We start from the raw sequence: 12420 nt of genomic DNA, 5'->3' as shown, positions 1-12420 counted from the left end.
ATGTGTATAAGAGACAGCTCTCTCTCTCTCTCTCTCTCTCTCTCTCTCTCTCTCTCTCTCTCCCTCTCTCCCTTCCTCTCACTGACTCTTTGTCTTCTTCTCTTTCTCTGTCTCCCTCTTCTCTCTCTCTATCTCTCTGTCTCTCTCTCCCTCTCCCTCCCTGTCTGTCTCTCCCTCTCCCTCCCTGTCTGTCTCTCCTCTCTGCCTCCCTCTGCCTCTTCTCTCTCTTTCTTTCCCTCTCCTCCCCCTATTTCTTCTTTCCAGTAAGACTCAGATCAAAACTCACTTTTGCAGGAGGCTTTTCCAAGTTAGTGCCTTCCCTCTAGGAGTACCTTCATTTACATGGGGTGTGTGTGTGTGTGTGTGTGTGTGTATACTGTATGTTCCAAAAGAATTGCTGATTAGCTCTGACGGAGGGAATTTTTACCTTAGGTGTTCCCTTGCCCCCCACCACAACTCCTACATTTGAACTTTGGAATTTACTAAAAAATAGAAAATAGTTATTAAAGTTATTAAAATACATATATTCCATCTCAAAAGAGGTTCCATTTTATCTTCTGTAATAGTAAATTCCACAGCTGATCATGGGAGCCAATTGGTGGAGACAATAGCTGGACAATCAGGAAACAAATATACAGCCTGTTTAGGGAATCTGGGAAGATCTGCTCACCACTCTGAAATCCAAAAATAATTTATTTATGCCAGGGATTTGAGATAAGAGGAATCAAACAATGATAGACTACTAGGGCTTGAATATCTCCTCAATTTGCAGACAGAGAAAATGAGGATCATAGAGGAGAAATAATTTAGGGGAAAGATATAAAATTTGAAAGTTAGCAAGACACACATTTAGTGTATCCTTTTACTATTTAAGGGGACTTTTTGTGGTGGGAGTGAGGGGGAGAACAGAGCAAAGAAGCTTATTGTCACGGTAGTGACATATGTGAAACAAGGGATGCCATTTCAAGAAATTATATTTTATTTTAACATTCATTTCTGTGCACAGGATCTCTTCTCTCCAGAGCATGCTGGATTCTTGTGGGCAAGTGAGATTCTTTCTTGATCAAGAGTAGCTGCTCTTTCCATCCTTCCTTTTTATACAGTGGTGATGGTGCTGAATTACACCTCAAATCCACAAAATCATCAATAACCCTCAACTTCATTTTATGATGTAGGGAGGTAGGACAGCGGGATTTTGTATTAAGGGAGAAAGAAGGGACTTTTCACCCAGCTCTGTAGCTAATATGGTGAAAAACCGGTCCTGTTGAGATGGATATGGAAGATTACATGGGCCTTCCATGAATTGCCTTTTGCAGCATAAGCTGAGAAATGTGTGGTCAGTCTTTTTCATATTCTTTGGAGTATGGAGTCTACTTGGAGGAAACTGTAATCAACTTAGCAGTGTTAGCAGCTCATACACTGTCTCTTCTAGCTTTTGTGCTTCCTGTTTTATGCACCTTTTCCAGGTCTTTTCATACACCCACACTTTCTTTACAGCAAGGGATGCCAAACACCAAGATACAAGTTAAAATGAGTCACTGAGTAGGAGAGAATTTGATAGAGAATTTCAGTCTGTCTTTCCCTGTGATTCATTAATTATTTTAAGGGTCATTTCATTAAATAATGTGGTTTCTGTATCTTACAAATGTAGGAATTTATGCCTTTAAAATATAATATCGACAAGGTGCTACATGGGCTATAGGACTAAGAATTTGTCTGATGCTTTAGTGGCTCAGCCTCTCTCACTCTAATCACTATTTTAGACACACGGTGCTTTCTGAAATGCCATTCAATGGTACTATCCCCTCAGCTGCACATTGACCCTTTGTCTGCCAGACTACACCAGTTCCTAGCTTTCTCACATCACAGAACATTTTTGCTCTGCTGTTTGTTTAATTTCAGTGAAGGTGGCCTGGGCCTTTTCTTTGATTGTATCCAAGTCCATGTTCTGGAGATTCTGCAGCTGTCCAAGGATGGAATCTTTATCTTCCTCTTCTTCTTGGTCTTCATCCACCATTTTCCGAAGGTCTTCAGGCAAATCCACGTCATCTCCAGCCATCTGTATCTGGTTCTCATCCATTTCACTCTATATGAAAGGGAAAAAAAATCAGCAAAAAGAATATTAGTTGGTCTAATGTTATTGAGTAATAATAAACTGCTCTATCTACCTTGTGCCACACCACTGCCCATAAATAAGATTAGTGTCAGAGTCTCGACCTATATAACCCTGTAGAAATGATTCTGCATAAAAATGGACCTTGCTTAGAATAGCTCTCTCTTTCTGTCTCTCTCTGTCTCTGTCTCTCTCTCTTCATCTCTGTGTCTCCTTTCTCTATCTATCTCTGGAGCTCTGCCTCTTTCTAGCCATTCATCCATCCATCCATCCATCCATCCATCCATCCATCCATCCATCTCTGCCTATCTTGCTATTCTCTGTCTCTGCCTATCCTCCTGTCTGTCTATCCATCTATCTGCCTATCTCTGTCTGACTCTCTGTCTTTCTATCTACCTGTCTGCTTCTCCTTGCCAGTTTGTCTATCTGTTTATCTATCTAGCCATCCATCTATTTTGTGTTTTTTTTTTCATATTTGTGATTTCATTATCATAGGGAACTCCTGCCATGGAAACTCTTTCCATGAAAGTAAGACAGCAACCTCTCCTCCAACTTAGAGTCTTTAGAGAGTTGCCTAGGACACTGAGGTTCTTCAATGAGTTGTCCATGGTCACAGAACTAGTGTGTCAAACACAGGACTTGAACCCAGGTTTTCCTGATTCCAAGGCTGCCCTGTAGATACTCTGCTCTGCTGCCTTTCTGTAAAGCTCTGTGATATTACAAAAATAAGACACCTTCCTATCCATGCCCAAAGTGACTTTGGGGAGGTAGAAGAGAGAATATTTTTCTATGTTAATACTTCTATAAGCATTATTATTATTTTTTTAAACCCTTGTACTTCGGTGTATTGTCTCATAGGTGGAAGATTGGTAAGGGTGGGCAATGGGGGTCAAGTGACTTGCCCAGGGTCACACAGCTGGGAAGTATCTGAGGCCGGGTTTGAACCTAGGACCTCCTGTCTCTAGGCCTGACTCTCACTCCACTGAGCTACCCAGATGTCCCCGCATTATTATTTTTTTTAATAAATTTATTTATTTAAATTTAGAATATTTTTCCATGGTTACATGATTCATGTTCTTTCTCTCCCCTCCCAGAGCAAGTATTATTATGGTCATTAATTTTATATAAATAATATTGAGACTTTCCTAACCTATAAAAGTCTATAGTATATAAATGGAACTCATGGTTTACATGGATTTCTTTCTTTTTTAAAATTCTTTTAAATTTCTTTTAAAATGCTTTCCCATGCTTACATGATTCATTTTCTTTCCCTCCTATCTTCCCTTCCCACTCTCAGAGCCCACAAGCAATTTATGTGTATTTATTTCTAAGTAGTGGGGAGAGCACTTTTCTCCAAAATAGCCCTCTGCTTGTTGAAATCCCTTATAATGCCTTTCTTTCTATAATCAGAAATCTTAAGTTTAATATGAAAATTCCTCTTGGAGAGGTCATCAATTTGTTTAAATTCACACTAAGAGGTAAATGATTGCTATCATATCTTGCTAAAGGCAGCTTTTCATGGAAGGGTGTCACTGAGTGTCTAAAGTGAGAAGTGGGGAAGGAACAGAAAAGAGGGAGAGAAGAGAGTGAGGAGGAGAGGAACGGGCAGGGAGAAAGGGGAGGCTGGTGACGCTTTGCCAACTTCACAGCTTGTTAAGTGCCAACCCTGAAAGTCACATGAAGATAAAGCGGCTTGAACAATGCTACTTTTCTTCACAGATGATGAAGTTTAGGCTCCTCTACCAGAATCAGAGAGTCTAGAAAAAAGGGAGATCGTCTCACCCTCCTCAGCGCTGACCAGACCACGGGTGGTATATTGCGTCCAGTTCTGAGTACTAAATTTTTGGAAGGACACTGATAAAATAGTTAACATTGATATAGTTCTTTAGGGCTTGTGAAGTGCTTAATATTTTTCTTCTCATTTCATTTAGGACAATTCTGTAATGTTGACACTGTTAATATCCCCATTTTACCCAGTGGAATTGCTCGTTGACTATGGGAGGGGGTGAGAGGTGGGGAGGGAAAGAACATGAATCATGTAACGATGGGAAAATTTTCTTAATCAATAAATTTTTTTTAATTTTAAAAAATATCCTTATTTTACCCAGTGGAATTGCTCGTTGGTTACTGGAGGGGGTGGGGTGGGAAGAGGGAAGGTGAAGAACATGAATCATGTAACCATGGAAAAATATTCTAAATTAATTAATTAAATGAATGAACTTAAAAAATAAATTTAAAAAATATCCCTATTTTATAGTTGAGGAAACTGAGTCGAAAGGAGGATTAAGTGACTTGCAAAAAAAAAAAAAAAAAAGCTAGTAAGTGTCTGGAGAGGATTTGAACCTAAGTCTTCCACACTCAAAATCCAGTACTTAATGCCACCTAAGTAACCAGTGTGGAAAGAATCTTCAAGAACAAAAGGATCAAACGCATGGCCCAGAGGTGCTATGCAGCGGGCAACACTCCTGAGGAACGATCTGAATCAGATTGAAACGCAATTGGCAAATATTTAACAAAATAAAGGAAAATACAGCAGAACACAGATAATATCGATTTGTGGTCTTCTAAGTCGACAGGAAGCTTGCGGGGATCCTCATGGATTGTTTTGTTGTCTTCACTGAGTCATTTTTTCAGTCCGTGTCTGACTCTCCGTGACCCCATTTGGGGTTTTCTTGGCAAAGATACTGGTTTGCCATTTCCTTCTCCAGATCATTTTACAGATGAGGAAATGGACAACAGGGTTAAGTGACTGGCTCAGGGTCACATAGCTAGTAAGAGCCTGAGCTCGTCTTTGAACTCAAGTCTTCCTGACTCCAGAGCCGGTGCTCCCTCTGCTTTGCCACCTAGCTGCCCCCGTATGGTTTCGTGGCCATCATTTCTGCTTGAGTTTGACACCACCGCTTAAGATCAGGCTGTAGGATGACCAGTTGAAGCAGCTGGTGATATTTAGCCTGGTGAAGACTTAGCCAGGTGGCAGAATAGCTGTCTTGAAGTATTTAATGGCTTGTCACATGGAAGAGGGATTAGTCTTATTCTTCTCGTCCCCATAGGGCAGAATTGGAAAAGGAGTGGAGGTTTTAAAGAGACATACTTGATGTCAGGAGAAACATAGCAAGAACGAGAGCTATCTCTTGTAACCATGTAAAAATATTCTAAATTAATTAATTAAATAGAAATTTTCAAATTAAAAAAAAAAAAAGAACAAGAGCTATCCAGAACTCAGAGAAGCCGCCCCACTGGCGGGACCTTCAAGGAAATCTGAAGGAATGACTTTGTTTTGTTTTGTTTTATCATTTTTAATTTTAATAAAAAAATTTTTTACCCTTTGGTAAGGTTTTATTTTTTCCCCAATTACACGTTAAAAACAATTTTTGGTATTCGTTTTCTAAGATTTAGAGTTCCAAATCCTCTCCCTCCCTGAGAGAATAAGCAATTTGATATTGGTTATACATGCTCTATCATACAAAACATATTTCCATATTCATCATATTGTGGAAGAAGACACAAAAAAAATCTGAAGAAAATAAAGTGAAAAACATTATGCTTCTAACCTGAATAAAGACTCCAGCAATTCTTTCTCTGGAGGTAGATAACATTTTTCATTATGAATCCTCTGGTATTATCTTGGATTATTATCTTCATCAGAGTAGCCAGGCAGCAGAATGGAGAGAGATCCAGGTCCTGGGTTCAAATGTGACCTCAGATACTTCCTAGCTGTGTGATCCTGAGCAAGTCACTTAATCCCAGTTGACTAGCCCTTGCCACTCTTCTGTCTTAGAACTGATATTAAAACAGAAGGTGAGTTGTTGTTGTTTTTTTTTTTTAAGAGTAGCTAATTTACTATAACTTTCTCTGAATGGATCATAATAAATCATATTCTGATTCTATATACAACTGATATGTATTGCTTTTTCTGCTGTGCTTTAATAGAAATGTTTACAAACCCCTACAATTATTTTAGAGGATTTAAAAAATCAGCTCAACATACATACCAAAGTATTTTTTCAAGAGGGTTTTTCTAGTCAACATCTAATGTTGGGCATATTGATGTAAAAAATAATCCAATTTTAAAACAGTTCAAAAATATTTTTTGAACTTTTTTATTGATTAAGAATATTTTTCCATGGTTACATCATTTATGTTCTTTCCCTCTCCTCCTCCCACCCCCAATGCGCAATTCCACTGGATTTTACAAGTCATTGATCAAGACTTATTTCCATATTATTGATATTTGCACTAGGGTGATCATTTAGAATCTACATCCCCAATCATATCCCCATCAAACCATGTGATCAAGCAGTTGTTTTTCTTATGTGATAGAAAATATTTTGTGAGTTAATGAATGGTACCTTCGTAAAAAAAAGTGATTATTTTTATATAGTTAATCTCATAAATTCTAAAGTGTTTTTATGCTTATCTTATGTTTATATAGTTTTTAGTAAAAAAAAAGATATTGTGTCTCAAATGAACATTTTTATATTTTCATGGGGAGTAAGGTTTCCTGAGCTGCAAGTATCTGAATTATGTGCATTTCCATATAATTATCTGAAATCCAAATATGCTGTTAGTACAGTACTTCTATCATTTTTGAACTTACCTATAAAAACATGGTCAGCTCTTTAAAAAAAGGAGTAGCTAAGTCATTTACAATTGTTTATTGTACAATATTGCTGTTACTGCTGTAAAATGTTCTCCTGATTCTGCTCACTTCACTCTTCATCAATTCAAGTAAGTCTTTCCAGGTTTTTCTGAACTCCTGCTCATCATTCCTTCTAGCACTCTATGCCTGATTTTGTATGCTGTGGGAATCATTTTCAGTCCCTCGAGGTCACTTCCAACTCTGAAATTCTGTGATGCTGGAAAGAAACATCTTCAAACTCTCAGACAAGTTGTCTGGAAGTTATGGATTGAGTTACCAGACTGTTTTGAGGATAAGCCCCCAGGGAGAAGGGAATACATTTTGTTCAGTTGATGAAAAGAAGTATCTTTAGTTTCTGAATGGCATAAAAAGTGACTGTCCTGTCTTCTGTGAAATGAATCGATGAATTCTCAGAGCACTATGTAGCCCTGTGTGGTTTAAGGAATAGAGAATTGGAGTTGGAGTCAGACAGATGAGAGTTTCAGTCCCATCTCTGACACAACCAGCTTTGATGATGAGCAAGTCATTTGAAATGTCTAAACCTCAGTTTCTTTGTCTGTAAAATGATTATGAAAAATACCTGAAGTATTACTCTTGGACGAACCTCTGTAAAGCATTTGGCAAAACTTAAAGCATCATATAAATACTATCCATTATTATGACTCTTTGATTTGCCATTTAAAAACTATATTTGTGGTCCAAAGACCAACATTCATATCCTTATTCTTCAATCTACTACCTATTTGACTTTGGCTAAGCCATTTCCTCTCTCTGGTTCTCAGTTTTCCCATTTGTAAAATGCGGGAGGTTAGGATAGATGAATTCTGATGTCCTTTTTTCTAGCTTGAAAGTCTATGAAGCTTTGAACAACAGAAGATGTTTTAAGGAGAATATGGAGGAAGGATTATGCACATCCTTCTGGCAAATTTACGTATTTCTCCTGACATAGCATGGAGACCCTAAAGCAGTAACTCCAGAAAAATACTGAAGCAAGATTTCCTACTGTAGGGGCAAAAGCAGATACTTTGGGAGGGAGAGAGGTAGATGATGGAAAAGGAATTCAGAAAGCTCTTTTCCCAGAGGAGCTCTGAGAAACAATTAAACCCTAAAACAATGAAATGAAATCTGCCTTGGGAAAAGAGAGACATGGAATAATAATAGTGTCATAACAAATGTTACCCTGGCCTTGGCCAAGGTTTTTTGACCCTCTAAATGCTTAAAAGATTAATTAGTTCTTCATCAAACTGTTGTGAGGATTAATTGGCTAATCCTCACAATAGCTCAGACCAGGCTCCTAGCCAATCTTCCATTTAAAAAATGTATTTATGTCTTTATTACTCTTTCTAGTGGCTCTCCCACTAGCTCAGGGGCCTCTGGGCATTTTTTTCATGGAGTAGAACAAAAAGATGCCCTTTCCTGATGTGTTTTATAGGCCAAGTGTATACCAGGCATGTTCTTCACCCTTATGTCTTCTCAAAATTTGGGTGTTTTCAACCCTAAGTTAAAAAAAATATTTTCTTAAGCAATTGGAAAAATAGCTTATTTGTGTTTCTGAAACTGGCGACAAAAGGAGATTGCTCAAAAAGGACAGTGCAGGCTCTTCGACCATGCCTCCTATGTCTGTGGTGCCAGGGAAGGTGTCCAGTGATAACTGGGTCTGTTAGTTGGCTTAAAATGAACTCCTTCCTTTTTATTCTGTTTTTCTTCTAATTCAGTAATGATTCCTGGTACATAATAGATGCTTCAGGAGTGCCCATTAGCTGATTAATTTCGCCACACTTTTTTTCCTGAAAAAGTATCTCTGTTTTTCCTTCAATAAACCTGGCATAATCCTCTTCATCTACTAACCTCCCTCATTAGCTTGTTGTCCAAAGAATTAGAACTGGAAAGTGCCTGATGAATCAGTCAAATTCCTCATCCCTATTCCCATTGCCACTTACTAGTTGTGTGACCCTGGGTAAGCCACTTAACCATGTTTGCCTTAATTCCTCATCTATAAAAATGAGCTAGAGAAGGAAATGGCAAACCCTTCCAGTATCTTTACCATGAAAAGCCCAAATAGAGACATACAGGACTAAAACTCCTGAATAACATTATCATTGACAAAGGAAAGGAGTCTCCAAGAGGTAAAGTCTCTTACCTAAAGTTGTCTTTTTAAAAATTCGTATTAATGTGGACTATAGAGATAATGTGGAGGTCAAACCAGGAGCACCTGATGTCCTCCTGGTCAGATGTGGAAGGTGAAGGAAAGGAAGGAATCAAAGATGATCCTAAAAGTTTAAGCCTAAGTGATTAGGACAATTACGTTTACATCCAAAGAGATAGAGAAGTTAGGGCAAGGGGAAGGCATAATCAGCCAGTCAGTCAATCAGTATTTATTAATGAGCCAGGCAGTGTGCTAAACATTGAGGATACAAAGAAAGACTAAGGACTGTCCAGACTAGCGAGGAGCTCACAGTCTAATGGAAGAGATAATATGCAAACAACTATACACAAGACAAATAGGTACCCAACTGGACCAATAGGAAATAACTGACAGAAGGATGTTATGATAACTAAGAGGCTTTGGGAAATGCTTCCTGAGGAAGGTGAGACTTAAAGAAAACCAAGGAAGCCAGGAGGTATGAAGAAAGAAAACTAGGGAGAAGAGAATTCCATGCAGAAGGGCCAAGCCAGTGAAAAGAATTCAAGTGAGGAGTTGGTGTGGCTTGTCCAAGGAACAGTAAGGAGACCACAGGTGCCAGATTGCAGAGTACCTGAGGGATGGGGGCAGGTAAGGTGTAAAAAGACTGGAAAAAATGGGGGTGGGTGATAGGCAAAAAGACAAGGAGAGGTTTTTACATTTGATCCTGGAGGCCATAGGGATTCACTAGAGCTTATTGATTCATGAGGAATTATATAGTTGGTCCTGTGTTTTAGGAAAGTAATTTTAGTAGCTAAGTGAAGACTGTCCTGAAGGGACATATCACAGGCAAATCAACTAGGGAGAAGATGGAATATGTTTGGGGTATGATGAGCCCCGTGAAATATCAATGGAAAAAACAGACAGAAATTTTGGTCAGCAAGCAGTTGAAGATTTATTTATCTGGGAGGGAGAAAGGTAGATTGAGAAAGCTCTTTCCTCAGAGGAAAGAACTAAACCCTAATATGATGAAATGAAATGAAATCTGCCTTGGGAAATGAGAGACATGAAATAATAGTGGCGTCATAGCAAATGTTATGGACTGGACCAGGGCTTTTTGACTCTCTAAATGCTTAAAAGATTAATTAGTTCTTCATCAAACTATTATAATGATTAATTGGCTAATCTTTATAATAGCCCAACCCAGGCTCCTAGCCAATCTTCCCTTTTTAAAAAAAAATGTGTTGATATATTTATTACTCTTTCTACTGGCTTTCCCACTGACCCATGAACCTTTCTTAGAACCTACTATGTGCCAGACACTATGGGCCAAGTTCTGGGAATACAAATTAAAAACTGAAAAAGTACCTGCCCTCAAGGAACTTACAATCTATTGGTGGGAGACTACATGTGTCTCTTTCTGTATAAATATAAATGTTCATGTGTGTGCATCTATGAAATATATATGGCAGTAAAGGAAATGAGTTCTTTTCTGGGGAGTAACAGGCATGGTAAATGGAGCTAGCCAGATGGCAGGAGATTACCATGCCCTTTCCAGAAGCAATGAACATATTAATTTAATTATTGTTCTCAGAGCAAGAGTTAGAAGTTGGAAGGAGGGCAGGAATAGTGGCAGGGCAGATGGCAAAGTATCTGGTGTAAATGGTTAAATGGGCTGCAAAGTTTGGTTTGGAACTGGCTAGATATGCTGGTTAGTTGAATGTGTGCTTACTTATTCACCAATCAGGACAGTTCAAATTAACTTCCAAAGCTGAGTGAATTAACTGGGGGGAAGTAGTCTATGGTCCCTAGAAATCTTTTCCATAAGGTGATGTTCTAGGTGGGGAGAAGAGAGGCAATAACAAGGCACAGGACAAGAAGCCCAAGGTGTATGGGAAGTTAAGGAAGAAATTAGGACTATGGATCTGCCAAGAAGTTGTGACTGAATCCCTGGGAGTAGATGAGAATGGAGAGAGACAGGGAGGTAAAAAAAAAAAGAGGACTATAAGATACACAGTCATTGGGCAAGAGGAAGAATCAGTGAAAGTGTCTGAGGACTGACCAGATAGCTAGGGAAAAAAATCACGAAAGAGCAGTAGCACAGAATCCAAGGGAAGAGAGAGGACTCAAAAAGAGGCAGTGGCCAATAATGTCAAATACAACAGAAAGAGTTATGTGGATGAGGATTGAGAAAAATCCATTGGAATTGACAATGAAAAAGTCATTGGTGATTCAAATATATAAACTAAAAAGCCTTTCCCAACAATAGGCAAAGGACAAGAATAGTTGTCAACCTAATAAATGAAAATCAGTTATTAGAATTATTAAAATTTAATCACATGGGGGGCAGCTGGGTAGCTCAGTGGATTGAGAGCCAGGCCTAAAGACGGAAGGTCCTAGGTTCAAATCTGGCCTCAGACACTTCCCAGCTGTGTGACCCTGGGCAAGTCACTTGACCTCCATTGCCTACCCTTACCAGTCTTCCACCTATAAGTCAATACACAGAAGTTAAGGGTTTAAAATTAAAAAAAAAAATTTAATCACATGAAAATTTCCAAACTACTAATAATGTAGATTAAAACAACTCTGAGGTTTCCCCTCACCATCATTAAATTTCAAAGATAAGTTAAAAATTTTTAAATAGTGTTGGAGGTACTATAGGAAATCAGGAACACTAATATACTCTGTAGAACTGTGAATTGGCCCAACCATTCAGGAAATCAGCTTAGCATTAGGTGAGAAAAAGCACCTTTTATGGTAGCAAATACTGGAAACAAAGTGGGTGTGCATTCAATTAGGAATGCCTAAACAAATTGAGGAACAGGATTATATCGTAAGAAATTATGAATATGAGCTTAGAAAAACATGGGAAAACTCAAAATGGAGAACCAAGAGAATGATACAATGACGAAACTAGAGTAAATGAAAACCACACTGAAAGAAATAAGAATTCCGATTATATTTTAAATGTAGCTTGATTCCCAGAAACCTATGGTGAAAACAACTGCCTACTTCCTCTTGGTAAAGAAGTGTTGAATGAATTATTAGGACTTTAGTCCTAGATACTGTGTTCATTGGTGATTTGCATTATATTTACTGCATCTGCATTGCCACATAATGGGATTCTACATTTATGTGTGGAGGTTACTGGGATGTGATAGTGGTATAAACAAAACTTTTTAAAAAAGCAATGATTACTCTAGAAAGAACTGTTACACTCAAGTGATGGGAGTCAGAAGCCAGACTGCTAGAGGTTGAAAGGACTGAGTGATGGATGAGGAAATGGAGGAAAAGCAGCTAAATAGGCTAAGCATTCTTGGAGGTTTGCTATGCCAGGAAGGAAAGATGAAGGACAACCTCTGAATGGGACTTGCAATTTAAATTGGTTTTCTGGTAATTGTGAGATACTGTTTTGAGTGTTTCCAAACTCTCCCTTCCCTCCTGCCCCCTTATCCTAGACAGAAAGACATGGTTAGCCTATGACCATGAAATAGAATGAAACTAATTGGCTCACATTGGGATTAAGCCCATCTCCTTGGTTTCATT

General features: G+C 38.5%; 1 protein-coding gene across 1 annotated transcript in view; it reads right to left on the bottom strand.

Annotated features, from left to right (window-relative positions):
- Positions 1 to 1858: 1858 nt before the first annotated feature.
- Positions 1859 to 12420, bottom strand: part of CPLX4 (complexin 4) — a 38119-nt gene continuing 27557 nt past the window's right edge. The window contains exon 3 of the mRNA XM_044657792.1: positions 1859 to 2086. Coding sequence (XP_044513727.1) covers positions 1859 to 2086 — 228 coding nt within the window. The remainder of the gene's footprint in view (positions 2087 to 12420) is intronic.

The sequence above is a fragment of the Gracilinanus agilis genome, chromosome 1 (assembly GCF_016433145.1).
Source record: "Gracilinanus agilis isolate LMUSP501 chromosome 1, AgileGrace, whole genome shotgun sequence".
NCBI classification, from domain to species: Eukaryota; Metazoa; Chordata; class Mammalia; order Didelphimorphia; family Didelphidae; genus Gracilinanus; species Gracilinanus agilis.
This window is presented reverse-complemented; position numbering and strand designations above follow the sequence as displayed.